This window comes from Rhipicephalus microplus, chromosome 6 (genome assembly GCF_043290135.1).
Source record: "Rhipicephalus microplus isolate Deutch F79 chromosome 6, USDA_Rmic, whole genome shotgun sequence".
Taxonomy (NCBI): Eukaryota; Metazoa; Arthropoda; class Arachnida; order Ixodida; family Ixodidae; genus Rhipicephalus; species Rhipicephalus microplus.
In genome coordinates, this window is record NC_134705.1 from 170,332,789 (window position 1) to 170,358,498 (window position 25,710).

General features: G+C 45.8%; 1 protein-coding gene and 1 pseudogene across 1 annotated transcript in view; one reads left to right on the forward strand and one right to left on the reverse strand.

Annotated features, from left to right (window-relative positions):
• The first annotated feature begins 956 nt into the window (after positions 1–956).
• LOC142765648 (papilin-like) overlaps positions 957–25,710 on the forward strand; it is a 63,804-nt gene continuing 39,050 nt past the window's right edge. Inside the window, exon 1 of the mRNA XM_075866990.1 lies at positions 957–1,026. Coding sequence (XP_075723105.1) covers positions 972–1,026 — 55 coding nt within the window. The 5' untranslated portion in view covers positions 957–971. The remainder of the gene's footprint in view (positions 1,027–25,710) is intronic.
• On the reverse strand, positions 20,938–24,746 carry LOC142765043 (uncharacterized; annotated as a pseudogene).

Consider the following 25,710-nt stretch of genomic DNA (forward strand, 5'->3'; position numbering starts at 1 on the left):
GGCACAAACTTGCGAAAATTGCAAAACAAGCCACTGAGGTATCGGAGAACGTTTAACAAAGGCTCAAAATCATTTTTTTTTCATTTTGACCACTGGTAATTGTGAAGAAAGCAACGCACACACGTTAATGTAGCTGTTCACTTTGTTTTTCATCATATGTATACTGCACTGCGGTAGTCCCAATTTATGCGGCAGGACCATAGCAACTGCAGGTCACTAATAGAATCTGCAGCTAGAAAATTTATTTCTTCTTGGTGATCCAGCGTAGGTGGCTATCGCCTCCAAGAGCTCGAGGAAACTAGCGAACAGTATGATCGGAGGGCTACAATCATGGTTGACGCTCGCGAAACATGCACAAGGGGACCTATGATACTAATATTTATGGCCATTTCATAATGTTTCCGATATATTAAGCTTCATTGTTTATTGGCATCGATGACTGTAAGCTATAAGCTAGCACGCTATTATCATATCGGACAAACGGTTCGTAATAACTAGGTATTCTGCGAGCGTTTACAACCTATTTTAATAATGTATTATTTCCATCTTCTTACAGAACTTTTCTGTCACCTTGCTCTCACGAAGCACAACACACGTACTCATACACAAGCAAAGCCTTGTTGCTGCAAAAAATAACTTTATTTTTTAAATAGGCATTGGACACATACAATGCAATGCGGCGATCGCAATTTCATTCTGCTAGAGTTTAAAAACAAGCGCGTCGTAGTTCAGCTCACAAGCACTGTCTGGAAGCTGCTGACAATATCTTTTATTTATCAAGCGTTTCATAGATGCGCACACAAGCGCTTCTATAGGTATATAAATGATCGCGACTGCTTCACAAATAATGACAACGCTAAGCTGACTGAGAAAAAAAATGCATGAACAAAGCGAGGTTATAAGTGTGGCCATGACATCACGCTATTTGCACTGTTATAACGCTCGGTTGCTAACGTCGCTCTCGACGATTAATGGCGGAACAATTGTACAGAATATTCGTTTTCGTCTCCGTCCTACACCCACATGGTAAGTGCTATTGGAGGTACTATCGATATGAGGTTAAGAAGAATTGGAAAGGTGTGCATAAAATTATACCTTTTGAAAGTATTTATTTATTTATTTATTTATACATACTGCAGCCCTATTCAGGGCTATCGCAGGAATGGGACGTTATATAATACTAGGCAACCAAGAAAAAATACAAAGAAATAATACAAATTGTGAAGCAAGTACAGTCGTAACAAAGCAAAAGTAAAAATGAAGTTAATTACGCGTCACTAAGATATTCATCAACCGCAACTTTAAAGTCGGTTAGTGGTAAGGAGCGAATGCTACCAGGCAGGGAATTCCACAGTTCTATCGCACGCGGAAAAAAACTGTACTTAAAGGTATTAGTAGGAGCAAAGAAAGGTGTTGCATTCAAGGCGTGGGAACTGCGGGTACAACGATAATCAGTAAATGTGATGAGGTTACCATGACCAAGGCCGGAGGAGGAGTTAATAATTCCGTATAAAAATTTTAAATCTTCGTTTTGGTATCGCGAGAGTTGTGATGGGATGTTTAATGATTGAAGGGCTGTGGTCGGCGAGAAGTGGCGGCTATAGTTATGAACAATGAAACGGATAGATTTTCGCTGAATGTTATCTAGCAAGCTTATTTCACAGTGTTTGTAAGGGAACCAAACTACGGATGCATATTCGAGAACAGGGCACATTCACTTAGCACATTCTTATGTTCTCTCCCACTTGATCACCCTTCTGTGGCTAGGTGCATGGCATGTTCAACGGCGGAAGAATCAAACAGTATAACACGTACGTGGATGACATATACTAATAGCTAAATGCGTGTGATGGCATCGTAAATAAATTCTTCATATTCCCGCAAGATGAAGAAAGGATAATAAAAGATAGAAAAAGTCGTACACGCCAGTGTAGCATAAAACTTCAAGGCTAACCTATTCTGATTTTTTTTTAGAAAGCAAAAATTCTAGTTGAAGAACGTAAGTCATTGTCTGCAAATATAACCAGCGGCTAACACATAACCGACTAGGAGGTTAGGAATTTGCAGTGTGATAAGGTGTTATTCTCAAATTGAATCGCACGAATATCACTGTTTTAAATGGTCATATACAACGGCCAAGTGCTTCGATTTGTTGAATAATTTACACATAACGCAACAATAGGTAGCCTCCTGATATGTTGAAAGGGGGAAGCAACGAATCCGGTAAGGTATTGATCTCATTAAATCTGCAGGCCAAGACCAATTATTGAAAGTAAAGCTGCCTTAGCCTTACATATGCCAGGGTGTAGTAGCAGAGAGTAGCAGTAGTACAAGTAGAGTAGTAGTAGTAGAAGTAGTAGTAGTAGTAGTAGTAGTAGTTGTTGTAGTAGTAGTAGTAGTAGTAGTAGTAGTAGTAGTAGTAACTTGTACAGTAGCATTAGGTGGTGAACCTGAGTGACCGCCTGTAGACTGCGTGTGCTTCTCCGATTGTGCTCGTGATTGTATGTATCTTTCATCCCTCTTTTTTATATCTTTTCTCCCCTTCGTCTCTTCCCCCAATGCAGGGTAGCGAACCGGACGTGCGTCTGGTTGAACTCCCTGCCTTTCCTCGCATATTTATCTCTCTCTTTATTAGGTGGCATCCGCTGAAAGGCCTTCTGCTAAGCCAGCAGCTCTCGTGATCTGGCTTTGACCAATCTTGTGTGAAAGTACTCATTTCAAATCTAGTGGCAGTGACACAACTTCACGTGATTTCACTAGCGAAGAATGTAGACTTCGGCGCTTTCGTAACCACAAGCGACTTCGCTAGGGGATGGTACAGACTAGGATATATAGGCTTCGCCCTATTTTGAATGGGTATGCCTCGTGCATCTGCACAGCGATGCACCACCGCGGCGCGAACTGTACCACCAACGCAATCGACGTTACCAGACCGAAGATGCCGTGTAGCCAATTCACGTATTGATTTCACCTGGCTCAAGATTGTTAAACGTTGTGCTTATCGCCAAGAAGCCAGCTGCTTACACTTGGTGCAACAGCCAGTTTAACTATGAGAGCTTAGCCATTCGACCATCTTCACAGAGTGGATAGGCCTATCCTTTTGATTGTGATATCAAATATATGTACATTCTCGGCAGCTTTGTGCCGTCGCCATCACGTTCTGTGTATATATATATATATATATATATATATATATATATATATATATATATATATATATATATATATATATATATATATATGGCACAACGGGAGCGTTGTCAACAAGGATAAATATATTTATTTCCCAACAGTTTCGGGAGGGGAACTCCCACTGACCTGAACCATGGCTGCCAGTACATCATCAACGGAGCGTTTGTCGCGGAGATATCCAAATTACCCTACGAAGTGTGCCGTCATCGGGGACTCAATCATGCGGTACGTCCACACTCACTTCAGCCCGAACGACTCGTCGACGCCGTGCTTCATCTCCTATGGTGGTGCTATGTTTTCGGACATTCCGGCGCTACTTGAGTACCTACCTTACCGGGTGGACACGTTGTTTCTGCATGTGGGCACCACGGACATCCTGAAGACGAGCTCTTCAAGATCACTGGATTCGTTGAGGGAGGCATTGAAGCGAATGAGGCAGATGCGCCCGAACATCAAGACACTGCATCTTAGTCTGCCACTACCTCGCGCACCCAATCGCCGACGGCGGGACTCGAACTGGCGATCAATGAATCGGTTTAATATGGAGGTACAGCGATTCAGCAGAGAGGCCCGCCGTCTCTGCCACTACGGGTTGTTGGGAGCAGGCGTCTATTACGTCGAACATGGTTTCTCAACACTCCCGCTGCGCCGCTTCCTGGCTGCTGACGGCTTACATGCAAGCTTCGAGGGAGTCGCGCTGCTGGCACAGCACACGAGGGTGCAGCTGCGATGGACGTCGGCGGCATGGAGATCGGCGGCAATCGCTTGCACGGACAACTCCAGTGCCAAGCCCCCTCAACAACAAGAAGCCGAGCGACACACAGAGCCATCCAGGGCACCAGCAGTGACGATGTCGCCACTACCACCAGCGAGGCCAGCGAGCCAGCGGGTCCCACCAGTGAGTCAGAGATCGGCGGCAACGGCTTGCACGGCAAACTCCAGTGCCAAACCCACTCAACAACAGGGAGCCGAGGGACACAAAGAGCCATCCAGGGTCCCAGCAGTGACGACGTCGCCACTCCCACCAGCGAGGCCTTACAACACCAGGCGGACGAATGCGGCGAAGACCAAGGCGGCGGCTTCCAAATGACACGAGGAAACAAAAGGTACGGGCAGTCTTAAACACGCATGGTCCCACTCATTTCTATCGATTAGGAAAATCATTGAAAAGCGGGTGCAATACGAAAAACACGCAGAACAACTAAACAAATATCTATCTCACGAAATTGCACCTAAGGGTCTCCGCCTAGCCTGCAACCCCTCAATGTCTACACTAAGTGAAGCAGAAAGGGGGAAGTGGGAAAAAATATTACTAGAAGCGTCCTTGCAACTGACTCGGGTCATTGCGGACCATTGTCTGCGTAAGGCCGCCGAACACAGTGTCACGGAGGCCACGCAGAAATTGGTATCTAATCTCGGAGAGCATGAGGCAAGAGAACTGGAAAGATATGAACTAAAGAAGAGAGGCGAAATTTCAGTGGTAAAAGATAGAAAATTCAAGCGGGACTGCAGTAGCTCCACTGCTCTGCAGCAGGAAAATAGGAATGAGGCCGTACAAGAACACCAGGGACCACCCGTACCACAACCTAACTTTGAGGAGAAAAATGGGAACTCAGAACCACAGTGCAATCCTAATCAAAACATCCTTACTCTCGAATATGACGATGACACTCCCGTGCCACGTGATAGCCAAGAGCAGCCGAAAACTTATGAGGAAAATGTCCTCAATCTGTCAAACACAACACTCACACCCGCTCAGCTTCAACTTTTGTCGAGAGGCTTGACCTTTTGTCCATCATCCGGTAGATTCAATGAATTTGAACTGTACCAAGACCTCGATAACTTTGCGCGTAATCTCCGCCTCCGTGAATACTTTTATGATCGCAAGGACTGTACGAACGAGAATAGAGTGATTGGTGGTGACAGATCATGGTGTCCGGGTGAGCAGAGGGACAAACACCTCGATATGTATATATCAGCAGTTCAAAAAGATATCATCAGAGCGTATGGAAAAAATCGGCCATTTCGAAACAACATATCAAAGTCAGAACGAAGGGCACTCGATGAACTACGAAAAAACCCTGGAATTACTATCAAACCGGCCGATAAAGGAGGCTGCATAGTAATTCTAAATACGTCGGACTACTTGAAGGAAGGGGAACGACAGCTATCAGACACAAAATTCTACAAAGAACTTCCAACGGACCCGACTGCCGAATTTGAAAGGGAGATAAAAGTAACCATAAACAATCTCCGCCGGGACGAGAAAATTACCGGCAAAATGTTAAAAGCAATGTTACCGGCCCACTCTGTTCCCGGTCGATTCTATTTGCTCCCCAAAATACACAAGGCAGGTAATCCGGGACGTCCGATAGTATCCAGTAACGGCACATCAACAGAAAATATATCAGAATTCATCAATTCCTTAATAAAAAACATCCCCCCAAATTTTCCCTATTACCTAAAGGACACAAACCACTTCATCTGCGAAACTTCAAGTCTCGACATCCCAGGCGGCAGTTTTCTGGTGACCATGGACGTCTGCTCACTGTACACCAACATACCCCACCACGACGGAATAGCGGCTATGGTTTCTGAATATGTAAAATCTGACTCATCAACTAGTGTAAGTGGCGAGGTACTGTTTACACTTCTTGAACTTGTACTAAATTATAACCATTTTGAATTCAATGGCAAGCATTTCCTTCAGGTCAGTGGCACTGCAATGGGCACGAAAATGGCCCCAAACTTCGCGAGCACCTTTATGGCTTCACTTGAAATCCAATTCATTGAGGGACGCACCTTGAAACCTTTCTACTACAGAAGATACTTAGACGATATTTTTATGATATGGAACCATGATGAGGGAAGTCTTTTCCGCTTCATAGAGGATTTTAACAAATGCCACCCGTCAATAAAATTCACGCACAAAATTTCCAAAACTACCATTAACTTTTTGGACGTTACTGTCACGGTCGAAAATGACCGCTTGTCAACAAACCTTTACAAAAAGCCTACAGACCGTCAAATGTACCTACATTTCAACAGCAGCCACCCAAAGCATTGCAAAACGGGTATTCCATATTCTCAGGCCTACCGGTACCAAAGAATATGCACCGATATGCGGGAATTAGACAGACACGCGGAACACCTAAAGCATTCCTTATTGAAACAAAATTATCCGGAAGACATTATTGACGATGCCATACTACGTGCTCGCAACGTGAACAGGAATGATATAATTAAGGGACCAAACAGAGTACCTAAAACGACTTCCCAAACGAACCTTGTACTAACTTACTCCTCATCAGCGCCACGAATCAACAACATACTTTCCCGCCATTTCAACATAATCAGGCAAAGCAAACGACTAACTTCTATTTTCGCGAAGCCACCTCACGTGGTGTACCGCCGGGATAAAAATCTGAAGGACATTCTTGTCAGAGCAAAAACAAACACCCCCAAAATTCAATCAGGGTGCCATCCCTGCGGAAAATCTCGATGCAAGGTATGCCCACAGATGCTCACACACGTGAATCCAAAGCGAACTTCTCGGATTTCAAATTCTGCATAACTGAAAGCCTTAATTGTGACTCAAGTAACGTAATATACATGCTACATTGCAACATCTGCGGACAAGAATATATCGGCCAAACAGACACGCCATTTCGGCTGCGGTTCAATAATCACCGGTACCACGCCACTTCACTGCCGAAGCTACCTTTATCTAGACATCTGCGCCTGCCAAACCACAGTTTTGAAAATATTAGCGTAACTCTTTTGCAGTCCGGTTTTTCAAACAGACGCGAGCGCGAACAGCGTGGCGAGGCATATTTTATTTTCAAATTTCGTACATTAGTAGCCGGTATCAACGAGGACCCCGGAAAACTCAACTGCCTCCGAGAAGTAAGCCAGGAGAAAATTGGTGACAAAGATTGATAGCTGGAGACCATGCTTTTTTCTGACTGACTCGTACGTGTACACTGTCCTTAATTTTTTTTTTCACATGCACATACAAAGTGTTTACGTTCGCCTACCACTTCATGACCGTTGAAGGGAAACGGACGAAGATTAAGGGTAAATATCCGACCGACCCATTAACGAGAAACCTTTCCTTTACACACACCACCCGCCGCCCGCCGAACGACCAATTACGGGGAAACCCCTTTCTTTAGGCACGCCGTCCCGAACCCTCCGGGCACCGCGGCGACAATCTTGGGTGGCCCGACACACGACAAGAACTGAACAGCACGTGATATGAACCGTAGGTGGATGTAGACGGACAGTTGGCTTCGTTCTCAGTGTTGACAGTGGTTCTTCCTCTTTTTTACTTTCTTTCTTTTCTTTCTTTTTTCGTCTTTTTTCTCCCCTTTTTTTGTTTTCTTCCTTTTTCCAGTTCCCTCTCACTCTCGCAAACGTCTTTCAAGGCGAGAGGGACGCGGCAGCAAGGAAGTTTGGAAGCTCATGTCAGTATAACTCATCCCCTGATGAAGGGAGGTCCCCTCCCGAAACTGTTGGGAAATAAATATATTTATCCTTGTTGACAACGCTCCCGTTGTGCCATATCCCATACCTTCACGAAGACTAACTGGCCCATTGAATTATTACTCCCACTATATATATATATATATATATATATATATATATATATATATATATATATATATATATATATATATATATATATATATATATATATATATTGTAGTGAAGAATAGGAGCTTCAGCGGCATTTCTCGGCGCATCAGGGGCATCGCCATCAGCATAAGCTCGTGCTTGCTGCGCTTGGCCGGACGCTGCTGACTGCTTCGCTTTCTGCGTTCTGCGCTGCAAATAAACCCCGTTACAAGTGGTGGATTCTGCTGGGTTTCGATCACCCTGGAGCTTCGGAATCGCACTTTACCATCCATTATGCCTACCGACGCAAGCGCCGCTCCAACTCCTCCACCGGCACCGCCTACTGTTCTCTGCGCCGGTTGTCTGCGTCTGCGAGATCCCCCTGTCTTCTCAGGCACAGAAGACAAGGACGTTGACGACTGGATTTCAATGTACGAGCGAGTGAGTACTCACAACAAATGGGATGACACCGCCAAGTTGGCCTACGTCTCTTTCTACCTGTCGGACGTGGCCAAGCTGTGGTTTATAAACCACGAAGCGGAACTCCCTACATGGTCGGCCTTCAAAACGAGCCTCACACAAGTTTTCGGACGGCCTGAGGTACGCAAACGCCGTGCGGAACAACGCTTACATACTCGGTCCCAGCAGCTTGGTGAGAATTTTACAAGCTATATTGAGGACGTTCTGGACCTTTGCAAGCGAGTGAACGAGTCAATGTCCGAAGAGCTTAAGATCAAGCATATCATGAAGGGCATTGAGGACGACGCTTTCCAAATGTTGCTTTCAAAGAGTCCTCGCACTGTCCTAGAACTGACCGAGTTATGCCAGAGTTTTGACGAGTTGCGCAGGCAGCGTCTTTCCACCCGACGTCCCTCGGTGCTCGACGACTCTTCGTCCAGCCTTTCCACCCTTGGCATAGGAGAAGACCATGCCCCTCTTCTCTCCAAGATCCAAGAGTTCATCCGCGCTGAGGTCGCTCGTCAGCTCTCTTTGATGTCCTGTGTACCCGATCAACCACGCAGATCGCCGTCTACACTCCGCGACTTCATTCAAGACCAGGTCGCACAAGTTCTTCCTCCCGCCCGTGAACCTCCCCCAGTCGCCGCACCTCTCACGTACGCCGAAGCCGTTGCTCGACCTCGACAGCCTGCGTTCCAGTCAGCGCCTATGTATTCGCCGCCGCCCTTTTCGTCGCCGACCTATTCACCGCCGACCTATTCACCGCCGACCTATTCACCGCCGCCTATGCAGATACCGCCTCGGCCGCAGTTTTCTGCCCCCCAGCCGCAAGTCGGAGTCTACTCCGACCAATGGCGGACCTACGACAACCGTCCCATATGTTTTTCTTGTGGTGGTGTTGGCCACGTGGCACGTTATTGTCGTCGTCGCCAGGCTGCCCAGAACATTCGACGAATGCCCTCTTTCGACCCTCAGTTTTCGTCTACGCCTTCAAGCCCTCCTTCCTCTTCCTTTCCTTCTGATCGTCCACACGGCCCGACCCGCCGCTCCCCATCTCCACGTCGACGTTCGCTTTCCCCTATGCGTCGCCGTTCCGGACCTACCGACCAGGAAAACTAACGGCCGCAGTTCCCGAGGCACGAACTGCGTCCCCGTCGCCATGCACAAGTCCTCGCCCCTGTCCAGCTAACGTCATTGAAGTGTCAGTCGATGGTATCGTCGTCATGGCGCTTGTTGACACCGGAGCCGCTCTATCCGTCCAGTCCATGAACCTGTGCCGCAAACTCCGCAAAGTTCTGACACCATTATCCGGCCTCTCTCTTAGAACGGCTAACGCAGAAAGTGTAACACCTCTCGCAGCCTGCACCACACGAGTCGTCATCGAAGGGATTGTGTATATTGTCGAATTCGTAGTGCTGCCCTCGTGTTCCCATGACATGATACTCGGCTGGGACTTCCTTGCGAATAATAATGCCGTCATTGACTGCTGTCGCGCTGAACTTGAGCTATCTGCACTTCCCGATGTTGACGCTGTCGAAGCCTCCCTGCCGTGTTATAAACTGTTTGTTTCCGACGACACCACCGTACCACCGCGCTCTTCTCTGCTGGTGACTGTGTCGTGTGACGCTATTTCCGACGGTGATGTTGTATTTACGCCCTCTGCCCTGTTCATTCAACGGAAATGTTCTCCACTGCCCATTGCTCTCCTTACTCTCCACCATGGCGTCACGAAGATGCTCGTGTACAATACGCTAGAAGGGCCTTTACCTTTATTCTATGGTGAATGTCTCGGTCACGTGCATCCGATCGACGCCCGTCACATTTTTGACGCTCCATCTAGTTTACTTTCTACGGACCTCAGCGCACTCATTTCTGACTCTGTTGTTGACCAGTCACTCCTTGACGCTTTCCACCGCTCCATCGATGTCGCAACGTCTTCGTCAGAACGAAGCCAGTTAGTGAACTTGCTGCAAAAGTTTCGTACTTCTTTTGACAGCCACGCTTCTGGCCTCAGTCGCACATCGAACATATCTCACAAGATTGACACAGGAAGCCATACGCCTCTACGGCAGCGCCCCTACCGAGTCTCAGCGTCGGAGCGCCGTGTTATTGACGACCAGGTTGCTGACATGCTCCAGCGGGGTATTGTACAGCCTTCTAACAGTCCCTGGGCGTCACCGGTCGTTCTTGCTAAGAAGAAGGACGGCTCCATTCGGTTCTGTGTGGATTATCGACGTTTAAACAAGATCACCCACAAGGACGTTTACCCGTTACCTCGAATAGACGACGCCCTTGACTGTTTGCAGGGAGCAGAATATTTTTCTTCGCTGGATTTACGGTCTGGATACTGGCAAGTTCCTATGGAAGCATCTGACCGACCGAAAACAGCATTTGTCACACCTGATGGGTTATACGAGTTTACCGTTATGCCTTTCGGCCTTTGTAACGCTCCAGCCACTTTTGAAAGAATGATGGACGCTATTTTACGAGGCCTCAAGTGGAACACATGTTTATGCTACCTCGATGACGTAGTTGTCTTTTCCACCGATTTCGACACCCATTTAAATCGTCTCGAGCACGTCCTCACACGTCTCACCGACGCCGGCCTTCAACTCAACCTCAAGAAGTGTCGTTTTGGTGCTCGGCAGCTCACCATTCTTGGCCACGTCGTATCGCGGGACGGCATACTTCCCGACCCCGCCAAGCTTCGAGCAGTCGCCGATTTTCCGAAGCCAAAAAACTTGAAGGAACTTAGAAGCTTTGTCGGCTTGTCGTCATACTTCCGACGCTTTATTAGAAATTTTGCTTCCATATGTGCGCCCCTTACGGACCTTCTTAGTGGCGACAAGGACCTTTCCACCTGGTCACCAGCATGCGACGATGCATTCACCAAATTACGCCACCTGCTGACTTCACCACCCATCCTCCGCCACTACGATCCTTCCGCTCCCACGGAGGTTCATACTGATGCCAGCGGTGTTGGACTTGGCGCTGTGCTCGCGCAACGAAAGGCAGGGTTTGATGAATATGTCGTCGCCTACGCAAGCCGTACTTTGACGAAAGCCGAGGCTAACTACTCCGTGACCGAGAAAGAGTGTTTAGCTATTATTTGGGCCCTTGGAAAATTTCGCCCCTACCTGTATGGTCACGCATTCGACGTCGTCACTGACCACCACGCCCTTTGTTGGCTATCCACACTTAAAGACCCTTCCGGACGACTTGCTCGCTGGGCGCTCAAACTTCAGGAATACGACATCCGCGTTATTTACAGATCGGGTCGTAAGCACACGGACGCCGACGCCCTTTCTCGCTCACCCATATCGGATGAAGGTGTTTGCCTCTCTTCTCTCGAGCCTGCACTTGCGTCATCCGCCTTGCGCAACATGACGGTGGAACAACGAAAGGATCCCTGGATCAGTGGCCTCATAAGCATTCTTTCTGATCCTCTCACTCCTTCGCCGTCTCGCGCTCTCCGCCGCCAGGCTAGCAACTTTTGTCTAAGGGATGATCTTCTTTATCGACGCAACTACCTTTCTGACGGTCGCAAGTGTCTCCCTGTGATACCCCGCCATCTTCGAGCTGCCATCTGCGAAGCTTTTCCCGCGGACCCACAGTGCGCCCACGCAGGCCTCTTCAAGACATACGCTAGGCTTCGACTCAGATATTATTGGCGTGGCATGTATAACTACGTGCGAAAGTTCATTCGCTCGTGTGCTCAGTGCCAACGACAAAAGTTACCTCCCGGGCAAGTCTACCCGTCACAACCTCTTCCTTGTCCTAGTCGACCTTTTGATCGCGTCGGCATTGACATTTACGGACCACTACCATCAACTCTAGCTGGTAATCGCTGGATTATTGTTGCGATAGACCATCTGACACGCTATGCCGAAACAGCCGCGCTGCCGACTGCCACAGCCCGTGACGTTGGAACGTTTCTGTTGAAACGTTTCATTCTGCGTCATGGGGCCCCTCGCGAGCTCTTAAGTGACAGAGGCCGTGCCTTCCTTTCTGACGCCTTGAAGGCATTACTCAACGAATGCCGAATCGTGCACCGCACAAGTACAGCGTACCACCCTCAAACAAATGGCATGACGGAGCGCTTCAACCGTACTCTTGGAAGTATGCTGTCGATGTACGTCGCCTCTGATCATTCAAATTGGGACCAAGTTCTCCCGTTCGTCACCTGCGCGTATAATACTGCCGTACAAGCTACTACTGGGTTTTCGCCATACTTTCTTTTGTACGGACGAGAACCTTCAAATACAGTAGACACTATTCTTCCATATAAACCTTATGAGTCCGAAAGTACAACTCTGTCCGAAGCTGCCCGACATGCTGAAGAATGCCGCCAGCTTGCCCGCTCTTTTTCTACCGAGGACCAGTGGCAGCAGCAATCCCGCCAGACTGGGGACCGTTCGGCTCCGAACTTTCCACCTGGTTCAATAGTATGGCTTCGGGCACCTGCTACCGCGCCTGGCCGCTCCGCAAAACTTCTTCCCAAATACATCGGGCCATACCGCGTTGTAGAGCAAACGTCACTCGTCAACTATATCGTGGAGCCCATCATCCCATCCACAGACCTACGCTACCGCGGCCGCGACACTGTCCACGTCTCTCGTCTCAAGCCATATTACGACCCATTAGTCGTTTCTTCTCCCTAATCCGCCAGGATGGCGTCTTTTTGTGCGGAGGGCGATTGTAGTGAAGAATAGGAGCTTCAGCGGCATTTCTCGGCGCATCAGGGGCATCGCCATCAGCATAAGCTCGTGCTTGCTGCGCTTGGCCGGACGCTGCTGACTGCTTCGCTTTCTGCGCTGCAAATAAACCCCGTTACAATATATATATATATATATATATATATATATATATATATATATATATATATATATATATATATATATATATATATATATATATTTCTTAAAAGTCTTCCTGGATTCCGGTCGAGTTATAAGTCACCAGAAGAAGCAAACGAGCAAACGAAAAACGATGCTTTATTGCCAACGTTACGGCCGGGGACCGGCCTTCGTCAGGGCATACGTCAGGGCACGTATGCCCTGACGAAGGCCGGTCCCCGGCCGTAACGTTGGCAATAAAGCATCGTTTTTCGTTTGCTCGTTCGCTTCTTCTGGTGACTTATATATATATATATATATATATATATATATATATATATATATATATATATATATATATATATATATATATATATATATATATATATATATAATGAAGTGCTAACATAGGACCCGGAAGTAAAAGTTCAAAAAAAATCAAGCACGTAGGAAAAGTTGTTTTGTAAAGGACTGACGTTTCGGCCGCGGGACCGGCCTTCGTCGGAGTGAAGGCCGGTCCCGCGGCCGAAACGTCAGTCCTTTACAAAACAACTTTTCCTACGTGCTTGTTTTTTTTGAAATATATATATATATATATATATATATATATATATATATATATATATTGCGAGCATAATTTATGCGTCCCATCTTTTCATCGCCGAAGACAGACGGTATGGGCGGCGGCACACATTGGAGCTGCCTTCGGTTTCGATGCTGTGCTCTGCAACGGAGGTGCAGCGCAGAACTGCGGAATGTACGTCAAATGAAAGGCTGTGCTTTTGGGCAAGGTCCACGAGGTCTGTCTTTTGCTCGGCAGTGAGGTGAGGACTTATGGTAGCATTAAAAGCAACATTAGTAGCCTTGGTATCAGTTGTATCAGACAAAGACGGTGATTCTGCGTGAAGGGGAACCAGCGAAAAAGGCTTGCTGTCAGCGAAGCAGCTCAAAGCAGTGCCCTGGGGCCGCATCACTGGCAAAGAAGTTGGGTTCAAGGTGGTGACCAATGCTTTACCGTCGTTAAACCACACAAGGCCGGCTGCTATGGTAAGTGCCGCAGGTTTGGAGCGAACTGATGGAGCTATGAACACGTCACCGTTAACTATAGTATCCGAAGCGATCGTGAGAATTTGTTCATCTCCTGGCGAAATGAAACAATCAGTGGCAGCAACGAAACGGAAGCTGTACGGATCGACATCGGATGAACTCTCAATAGCTGACATTTGAATTACTCGCTGACGACACGATATGAAAGCTGATGCCGAAGAAAGGAAGTCCCATCCTACAAATACTGTGTGAGTGCACAAAGGAAGTACAAGAAACTGAATGTGGTGAGGATGCCATCTATGAAACCGCGGACTGTGCAAACCCTTGAAGGCTCAATAGGGACTCCATTTGCGCAACGAAGGGGAGGGCCATCGTATGGCGTCCTAACTTTTTTCAAACGGGCCCAAACGTCTGCACGAATTACGGAAAGTGATGCGCTTGTGTCTACCAGTGGCTCTGTCTGTATACCTTCAACATACATCAATAACACATTCGATGGGTGGTACAAGGGATTTTGGCGCCCTTCGAAAGATGCAGCTTTCCCTCCTGAAGCTGCACTGTTTAGATTTCCACTTGGCGGTCAGGAATCGAAGTAGAAAGTCAGAGAGGAGAAGAGGAACGCCACATCGGTGGAGGTGAGCGACGACGTGAGAAACGGGAACTGCCAACTGAGCTAAAGTTCTGCGGAGACAGTGACCGAGGTGTGCTGTTCGGATACAGTCGGCGATAGGGTGGTCACGTGGGGTAGAAGTCGTCCCGTTCAAAGTCATTGTAGCTTTGTCTTTCGTCTTGTGGACGGCGTCGGCAAAACCTTCAGATATGACCACGGATGCCGCAATAGAAGCAAGTCGGCTGCGTAGTGCGCCAGTTGTTGTAAGGCTGGGCAGATTGTCGCGGTTCAAGTTAGTTGAGCGAACCATGAACCTCGGGCGCTGGTAGCTGCGTTGGGCTTTGATGGGGTGCAGGTGTCCTAGCGGCAACCTGAGCATAAGTTGGCATGGCCACAGGATATGAGCTCGGGACAGGTGTGACAGTCATCGAGGCCACGCTTAGGTGGGGCACAAGTGTCGTTGCAGCAACGTGAGCATAAATTGGAATGGGCACGGGATGTGAGCTTGGTACTGGTGTACCAGTGATCAAGGCCAGTTGCTCCCTCACGACATCACGTAAACTAGTAGCAGGTGGCGTCGTTCGGATATCAAGTTGGCGAGGTGAAGCCTGTGCATGAAGTTCATCGTGGATTACAGAGCGGATCAGTGCGCGCAGCTCTGTTGTGTCATGGCTTGAGCTCAGGTAAGACATATCAGGTTGCATCATAGTGGTCTGAAGCTCCTCAAGGCGCTGACAGGTAGCGACAACATCGGCTACGGTCTGGGGATTCTACACCACAAGTGCATTAAAAGCGACGGTCGGAATGCCTATTAGCAGGTGGCGCACAAGGTTGTTTTCCGCCATATAGTTGTCGATGCGGCGGCAAAGGGCGAGAACAACTTCGATGTAAGAAGTGCAACACTCGCCGGGGCGTTGAACACGTGCACCAAGCCTTTTCTTGGCGATATCCGAGCGCACTGACGGGTTGGCGAAAATCTGGTGGAGCTAACGTGTAAAGGCGGGTCATGTCGAAAAATCTGTGGCGTGATTAAAGAACCATGTTTTTGCGACGCCATTTAAATAGAATGCAACGTGGGTGAGTTTCGCAGGCTCATCCCAGTTGTTGATAACAATCACGTGGTCATACTCCTCGAGTCAGTCTTCAACGTCATCACCCGGAAGCCCTGCGAACAGCGGAGGATCCTTTTAAAGGCTGGTGACCGGGTGAGAAGGGTTTCTTGGTGGCGAAGCTTGCGCGCTTGGCTGGTCGGCTTGCGACATTACCGAACCCAGGCAACACCACCTAGACTTTTTTTCAGGCCTCCGCAAGCCTACGTGACGTCATCAGTGTAAGATCTGCCTGGAAGCTGGCTTCACTCAAATGGCCGGCACACGTTCGCGTTTTGTCGTTTCGCGGCCCAGTTGCACTCCTAGCATTTTTTTTTCTCAGAGGTTTACACCTAGAAGCAGGCCCGTGGCCAGGGGGGAGGGGTTAGGAGGCCCCCTTCCCCCCCCCCCCACGAAATCTGGATGGAGGGGGCTGTTTTACTGAGAATAAATAGTGAAAGTAGGGGTTTGTCAAGGACTTCAACAGGTGCCCCACCACGCGAAAAATTAATTTTTGGCTACGGGCCTGCCTAGAAGGAATTTTGTTAGCAACAGGTGTAAATGCTTAGAGCCGCTGTCGAACTTGGCTTTAAGCATGCCACCCGTTTTGCTTATCCAGCTTCTTCTTGGTTTCACTGGTTTCAACAACGTGCTCTGCAACTTCGGCAATCCACCGGTATAAACTACGAACTTGACATCTTGGCATGACGCACCGGCGCCTGACTGTCCGCCTATCGGCCACTTCGCTGGAGGTGTGACGTCACCAGGGCCACCGGGTATAAAAGAAGAGCTGCATCGCTTCGTCTTCACTGGGCACGGCGAACCACTGTCGAACTTGGCTCTAAGCATGCCACCCGTTTTGCTTATCCAGGTTGGTCATGATTCTTCTTGTCGAAGTGATGACATGCTACTAGTGGTTCTGCCGTGCCCTCGGCACTGTCTTTGCATTGCGTAAGAGTGTTTTTCTGTATTCAAAATATTGTTGTGTAGCGATGTTGAGAGTGACCCTGGTCCAGATATCCATAAATCATTAAATAAGTTTATAAAAAATCAGGAGTCAATGCAGAACGATATATCTGAAATGAAAGCCTTGCAATGCAAGCTTGATACTTCGCTTTGCAGTGTAATGACTAGACTTGAACAGATCGAGAAACATGTGACAGGTTTTCAAACTTCCCTGCAGCCTATAGCACCAATCGAACAACATCTGCAGTCGCTCCATAAGTCGGTTATTTCGCAACAGCAAAAGGTAGTGAATCTCGAAGATTACAGCCGGCGGTCAAATTTGCTTGTTTTTGGTGTACCCGAGGCTAAATCATAATCTGAAAATGAACTGAAGGAGAAGGTTATCGGCAACATCTTTGATAAACGGCTTGGTGTGAAGGTTGCATCTGTTGGGCGTATCCACAGACTGGGAAAACGCATCAAGGAGACCGGTAACAGTGAAAATGATAGCGGTAGAAGCGAGCAAAAAACCCGACCAGTAATCTTGTACTTCCAAGACTTCAATGAGAAGATGGCTGTTTTCAATAACGTTAAGAAGCTGAAAGGATCGAAAATTTACATTCAGAATGATTATTCCAAAGAAACTCTCCGCAAGCGAAAACTTCTCTGGGAATCGGCACGCAAGGATAAGGATGAAGGGCTGGATCCAAAACTTTATGACGATAAACTTAAAATTAATGACGAAACATATGTTTGGGATGATTTAACAGGTAGACGAATGAAGCTCATATTGTCCCCCGCGCAGTCGCAGTCGAAGTGACATGATCCCGGCAGCGATTCTTATCGCAACAGGCTCATTGTATTGAATATGAATGCCCAAAGTGTTGTCAATAAATCCCAATCCCTGGAAATTGCATTACTTGCGCACAACCCCGACGTAGCAGTAATAACTGAGACTTGGTTAACCAGCGATATCACTGACGACTGCGTCTTTCCTTTATCGTTTTCGGTCTTCAGACGTGACCGTGGGTCATGAGGGGGGGGGGGTGGCTGTTCTGTTAAAGAAAAATATGAAAGCTGTGGTTTTAAATCAAATAGAAGACCACGAAAGCCTGCTTCTCAAGATAACAATTTCTAGTTTCACTTTCGTCCTATGTGCGCTGTACAGACCTCCCAGTTCTGATTCTTCTTATTTGCGAAAGCTCCAAGATCATTTGTTTAGTTTCCGCAAAACCAGGCTTATGCTTGTTGGCGATATCAATCTACCAGGTATTGATTGGCCTACTGGATGTGTCGGAGCCGCAGAGCACTCTGATATTCTATCCGACATTATGCTAACTCATAATTTAAACCAGGTTGTTCTTGAGCCCACCAGAATTTGCGGTACAGCTAGGTCCGTACTCGATCTTGTGTTCTTAGATCGCAGTTTTTCTGATTATTCATTACATGTAAGTGACGGGATTTCTGATCACAAGGTTGTAGTTACCAATGTTTTTCTAGAACCTAAAAAACGTTTGGCGGGAGTTAAGCATACATATGTCAAAGACTACTCCAGGGCGAGGGACGAGTCTGTTTTGGATTACCTTGATATAGCTTACGAAAGCTTTCAAGGTAATGATGTGCGGCACTTGTGGGAAATGTTTAAAGAGCATTGCAAATTTTGTTTAAAGTATTTTATACCTGATAAGAAAAAACGAACCAAAAGGGTCAATCCATGGATTAACCGAGATATTATTCACCTAAAACGGTGAATTAAACGTATCAAGAAGACTCGCAGTCCCGATTGTGATGTCTTAAATAGGTTAGTCTCCAAACTTTCGAGCAGCGTAAAATCCGCAAGGAAACGATATTTTTGCGAACGTTTGCCTCAGTTCATTTTAAACAATCCAGGAAAGTTCTGGAATCACATCTGTAGTGCACGTAAATCGGTCGATCAATTATTGGTTGATGGCAAGATGGAAACATCTCGTCTCTCCATTGCTAATGCTTTCAATTCCTTTTTTCATTCTGTGTTTTCAAACGATCAAGCTGATGAATTTTATATGGCGGCTCATTCGGAACAGATCGAGCTTGTTTCTTTTGAAGAAGTTTTTGAAATGCTTCTGCGATTAGATCCTAAGTGCACTACTGGCCCGGATGAAATTCCGAACGCCTTTCTGCGTCGCTATGCAGAATCTTTAGCTCGGTTTTTGACAGTCATTTTTCGTGAATCTTTTCGGACGTCCGTGCTGCCCCATGATTGGCTTATGGCTAGTGTAATTCCAGTTTTTAAAAAAGGAGACCGTTTCCATGTTGACAATTATCGACCAATTTTCTTAACGTGTCGTTGTTGCAAGATGATAGAACATATTGTAGCTAACCATATTCTTAATGTACTGGAAAAAAATAAAACATTGAGTCCCTTCCAACATGTTTTTAGAAGGGGATTTTCTACCGTTACGCAGTTGGTCACCGCCGTTCATAGTTTTAGTTCAATCTTAGATCACTCCGGGCAAATTGATGTTTTGTTTTTAGACTTAAGCAAGGCATTCGACAGGGTTCCTCATGGTAGCCTTCTTTTAAAACTTAAACAAGCAGGAATTCCTTCTACACTTGTAAATTGGGTTAATTCATATTTGAAAGATCGAACGCAATTTGTAGACATCGATGGTACTTGTTCCTCTTCTCTAACAGTGACATCAGGTGTGCCCCAGGGAAGTGTGCTGGGGCCCCTGCTTTTTTTGTTGTATGTTAATGATTTAGTGTCTGTGGTTGGTGATACTGTGAGTATTGGAATGTTCGCGGATGATATCATGATTTATACTGAAGTGCAGTCTGCTTCTGATCAACATCGGCTAGATAGGGCTTTATGTGACATATCATCTTGGTGCGACAAATGGGGCATGAAAATTAGCACTACAAAAACAGTTTTTTTACGTATAACCAGAAAACAAAACCCCATAACTTTCCGGTACAAAATTAAAAACACCTTAATCGAGGAGGTTAGTAAGTTTAAATACCTAGGTATCGTATTGAACTCCAGATTAGATTGGAACGACCACGCTCAGCAGGTAACTTCTTCAGCGCCAAAAAAACTTGGTCTTTTACGGCATAAACTTCGAGGTACACCTAGTAACGTTAAGCTTTTAGCGTATAATTTCATAATTAGGCCTAAACTGGAGTATGCAGCGGTTGTTTGGGACCCGCACACGAACAAAAACATTAACGAAGTGGAGAAGGTTCAGAGGAGGGCTGTTCGTTTTATTTATAATAAATATAAAAGAAGTGATTCTCCGTCAGGTATCATGGCACTCAATAAAATCCAACCACTACACATTAGACGCCAAATTGCCCGCTTAGCTTTTATGGAATCCCTAATTAAGTGTAAGACTGGATTATCACCCACTCCATTCATTAGTCCGTCCACCACGAGGAAAACACGACACACACATAGCCACAGTTTATCCCCATTTCTTGCCCGAACAAATACCTTTAAGTTTTCGTATTTTCCACGCACGGTAGATGACTGGAATAAATTGCCAGAAAGAATTTTTAGTGGAAATTTTATGACAGCCCTACACGATCATTTTAGAAACTTTTAATTACTGACGTTCGGGTTTTTAGCATTGTTTCTTGAAGTTGTGCGTGATTTTCTAGTTTTATTTGGATTGGAAACCCTGCTATGTTTGTGCGAAAAGTCGGTTTCACCGTGGCTTGTTTATTTTGTAGTTCCAAGTGAATTCTGCGTTTTGTTGCTTCATTGTTTTTTTGCATTGCATTGTATGTACGTGAACATTCTTTTTTTCTGCCCGTCCTGCTTGGACCATTAAATTGGTCTGCAGTATTGTATAAATAAATAAATAAATAAAATAAATAAATGTTATAGACCCCCGAAACGTTTTTGATATTTACACCTATATTTACAATTGTAGCAGAACCTTGTGATGAGCTCATCATGCAATGGGCAAGTTCACACCTAGCAGCAGAGCAGTGGTAACGGGAAACGAAAATAAGTCTATTGGCTATAATATCACACGTGAGAAAGTGTGCCTCAGTGAGTTATGATTATACTGAAGTAAGGCGCGTTATCTGACTCGTTGGTTTATGTAACGTTTTTGAAGGCATTGGAGAGTCTATTTTGCATTTCAGTAAATGGACCAGAAGATTTGTATCAAAACAAGACTGCATGTTTTATTATATAAAATGCTTTTAAAAACAAATCAACAATGAAATAAAACCATTGAACGAGGATTCATGCGAAGTTTTTCGCATACAATATTTTCATAAAAAGTAAAATAAAGCAAACATGACATTACCTGTAAAATCTTTTCGACACTTAGTTGACTTACTTTCAGTAGATGTAATTGAACACACACGAAATGGGTTAGATATAATCTATTTAAATCTTCAAATTATTCTTCCACATAACGGCTCAAGTGCCAAAAGAAAGGCAATGTTCACAACAAAAGGAAAAATGTGACAATACTTTAAAAAATTGTGGAGATAAAGCTTTTAACATTTTTAAAATGATCTTGTAGAAGGTGTTGAAACTGGGAGCTCAAACGATTTGGCTTTATAAACACAAAGGAAAAATTATCAGTCATGTGCGAGAGATTACGCCTGGAGTGTCTTCAGTTTTCATTTAGCTGCTTTGGCTTCAGACAGCTTGTTTTCTCGTTTGCAAAGGTTCTTTAACAAAGTGTTGGCTGCTGCACTAAGTATGTAGCCCATCACTACATTTGGCGTATGGCCATTGTCACAAACATCAAAGTCTTCATTACACTCAAGGAAGAGTGTTGTCATTCAAACAAGCAGTTCTTTCTGCTTTTCACAGGCATAAAATTTGGCTGCGTGTTTTTCACTTGTCAGTTTCTCGAGAACAATATTTATCATCAGTACGGCGTTCACAACGATAGCTTGGGGAAACTTAAGTCCACCTCTTGTGATACTCGTTATGAGCTCGTTTGCCTTAATTGTAAGAATCCTACTCTCAACAACTAGATTCGCTTTACAGAATGCACATTTAAGCTTCTTGAGTGCAGCATGTGCGCAATAACCAGCGACATAAGTTGTAGCTGGAAGTGTGTGCTGCTTTGCAGCAATGTCCTCTTCTCCGACTACAATCTGGAATTGCTTTAAAGCATCACGAAATTCATCAGTGGAGGAACATAGAGGAATCTCGTCGCTCGCTGGCAGCTCGAGGACCTTCTGCAGCCTCAATTTGTGCTCCGCTTCATACATCTTCATATGGAGATATGGTACTGTGCGCCACTTAACTGTCGGTACCTGCCAAACCTGTCTTCAAGGCAGTCCCACTGGAATTTCCCAAGTAAGACGCACCTGAATCCAAGCTTTTCAAGGCAGTAGCTTGTCACCAGAACAAGAGCAAGAGACGTGTGACGCAATGCATTGTGCGTCTCATGACTGAAATGACCAGTGTCATGCTTGAGGCTTCTCCAGTAGTCGAGCCAACTGACTATTGTGTTCAAAAACTCAATTTGAGGGCAACAAACTGCCTTTATGGGCTCTTGTAAGTCATCTCGAAGGTGCCTCCCTTTATCCGGCGTCTTAACATTCACTATGCGCCACCACATTACGACAGTGCTGATAAAATCGGCCGTGCTTTTGGCATGCTGCAGTTATGCTGCTTGTGCACTGTTCGGAGCTGCGATCGTGAAACTGCTGAACACCTTGAGAACAAGTTTCATGTTTTGTCGCTCTAAGTTCGAAAGTTTCAGTGCCTTCAAAGACAATGTTGGAGCAGGTCGTACAAGCTCATTTCTTTCTCTCTCATGGAGCTCTAGCAGCGTGTTGAATAAAGCTGTTAGGACGCACGGCTTGTCAGGTAGTCCATTGATGTCTGGAAAAAACATACATTTACCACTGTTACGCTGGTTAAGCCAATTGTTTTGTATGCATTTTAAAACATGAACAGAATCTAAAATAAAAAAACAGTGGTCTTGATTGGTCTGATGGATGCTTGTAGACCGTATCAACCTTCCGTGGCTCTGAAAAAAATGACATTGCCTTCCCATTGAAGGAGTTATTGTCTGAAACAACCGCGATTACTCGAAAGCCTGTTGCCTCCAGCCCATTAATGAGCTCACGAAGAAATTGATGCAGCTGTATTGCATCTATTTTCACCACCGGAAGGATGTGCACTACGTCTTTGCTTGACGACAGGAGGCTTTGAATCATAAACACATATGCAGTTTTTGCTGCGTTTTGACTGTTTGTAGCCATTTCTACTAGACCACCCCCTTTGTAGTCAATGTAGGGCTGCAGATGAATTTCGTCCATTACAGGCGTCACAGTTTTTTCATGGTCATCCATTCTTACGGCCAGCCTCTTTGCATACGACAGAAATAAAGCATCTTGTTGCTCAGAGCATGGGTTCACACGGTATGACCCACAAGCACGTCTAATTGTGTCGGGATGTGGAAGTTTCAACTTTGATGTGGACCTAATAAATCTGTACGCATGTGGAGATATCGTGAACACAAGGCTAGCAAATACCAGCAAGACCACAGGGTATCTCGAAGTTCTGCTCAGTAAAATGCCGATTTGCTGTTTTACGAACTTGACAACTTCCACTTGCCACTCATGTGGGAAACTTTGTGACGCTAGTTCATCCAGTGTTTTCACTGTCTTCTTCATGACAATCTGCAAGCGTTCTTCGCTGTCGGAGAAGTTTCCTGCCAAACTTTGCACAGCAATAAGGACCCTTGTCGATTTCCCACAGATCACACAAATAAACAGGAAGCACGAGGGTCCCAAGCTTGTTAAGCTGCACGTCACCAACGAACACTTTCACAATCAAATCAGCTGACACTGTCACAGAAAAACGCACAGTTGGAGCTTCTTGAGAATCGAAGTTTAGGAAGAGGACTTTGTCGTGAGTAACAAGTTTTGTCCAGAAGGTGTTTGTCTGGAAACTTGTCAGAGCGGTGGGCAAGTCTTCAAAAGTACTGATGTTATTCTTTTTCTTCTCTTCTTTGTGAGCTTCAGTGGACTGCCTTATTGCCTTCTGTAGCGATTCTCCCTCTAGACGAAGCCGCTTCTCTTCAGGACCTTCCCGGACAACAGTAGTAGGACGAGAAAGATACAAAGGGCAGTTTGGAAATAGGCTCGGGATAGCACCAGGCTTGAGTCGTCTCAGCTGGAGAGGAACTTCAAGTACTCGTCTGGTTTTCTCATCTTGATAGGACGACGCGGTCACAAAATCACTTGTATGAAAGTGCTTCTCACACACCTGAAAAAAAGAAAAATTAAACAGAGCTTATAACACAAAAATCAAGCAAGAAAAAGTTAGTGGACATTCGTCAACTACATATCAGAAAATGTGGCTGCATTATTAGGCATTATCATAGTAGCAATGCCTTGTTAGGCGGCCCAACAGGCGAGCGCTGTTTATTACATCTAACTCTCATAGGATTTGATCAGGCGCTGCAGTCCGTTTAGAGCGACTCAGGCCATGAGCTAGGCGTGAGATTGCGAGGAAAGTACCTGTTTGTCAAGACTGGTCGTGCGAAAACAAAAATTAGGCAAACAGCACGATTACTAATACTGCGTGTCTCAAGTCCTTCGTAATATATGCTGGAAGTGCCCCGAAGGCATAGCTCACAAATAATGAAAATTTAAAGGTTTTTAGTTGCATAACTGAGTGAGTTTACACATGCGTAGGCACCTGCGACAAGTGAAAGAACGCACTTACCACAGTGTACTTTGTGGGCGCAAAGTCCTTGCGAGGGATCGCTCTCGTCCATGCGGTTCTTTGGTCGGCGTCCATCGGAAACCGATAGACGCGCACTTTAGGTCCATGAGCATAGTTAGAGTTGCACCCCGGTGCACAGCAGCATCCAGGCATACTGCGTAGTTTACCCAACCATGCTCACACAGCAAAAGAGAGAGAAAAAACAGCGTGAGCGGTAACAAAATGCAACTAGCCTACAACCACAACAGCCAGCAGAGCGAGCGAGCACGTAAGATCAATGTGGCCAGACGCACTGTCATGCGCTGCCAATTTCACTCGGCTGTGCCCAAAAATGTTTAAAGCGTGAATAAATCAAGTAAATAAGTACATCATTTGAAAGATATATTATTGCTAAGCTTTCTTTGTTAGATAGTAGGTAATAATTTCCTACAGTTTGCCTACTGAAAACTTGTTTCGAAGCGAAAAAGATTGTCTGTCTATTTGGCGAATAGAATCCGCAAGCCATTCCGACCTCAGCCAGTCGAGCGTTGCTTTCTCACAGAACTCACAGCAGTGACGTCACGCTGACGAGACGGAGGCTTGCCGAGGCCTTGAAAAAAAATCTAGGTGGTGTTGATTAGGCTAGGTACTGCCAACAGTGGCAAAGGCAAGCGCAAGTTTTCGCAATGCAGCTTTTAGAAGGTCGTACACGAAGCCTGCTTGGCTGCAGCTGCAAGCACACGGCGCGAATACTGTCTCGTTCCGGCATGGCATGAAAAACTGTTCTCTGATGAGTGTTCATGCTGTCACGTACTACATATGCATAGTAAGCACAGCGAATGTAAACAAGGTGTTATTCGTGAACAGTATCTGGAGCATCGAAAGATATTCTTCTACTCGCCGGTGACCAGCAAATGTGATAACATGGTAGTTGGTTTCCAGCAAACCTCTTTTTTTATTTTTGTAGCGTCCCCAGTTTCTCAATAGAAGCAACATGGCAGATGAAAGAATCTGTTTTCATTGCTGATCCTTACCCTCCTTCCATCCACATCCGGAGGGCACGTAGCTTTCAACCTGGCGGCCATGCGAATGGTGGCCGCTAGATGAGAGCATATTTTGCATAAGCTTTTTAATCCTGGTGCCAACTAAAATTTTTATTCTTCTTAATCGTCTCTTTAATAATAATAATAATAATAATAATAATAATAATAATAATAATAATAATAATAATAATAATAATAATAA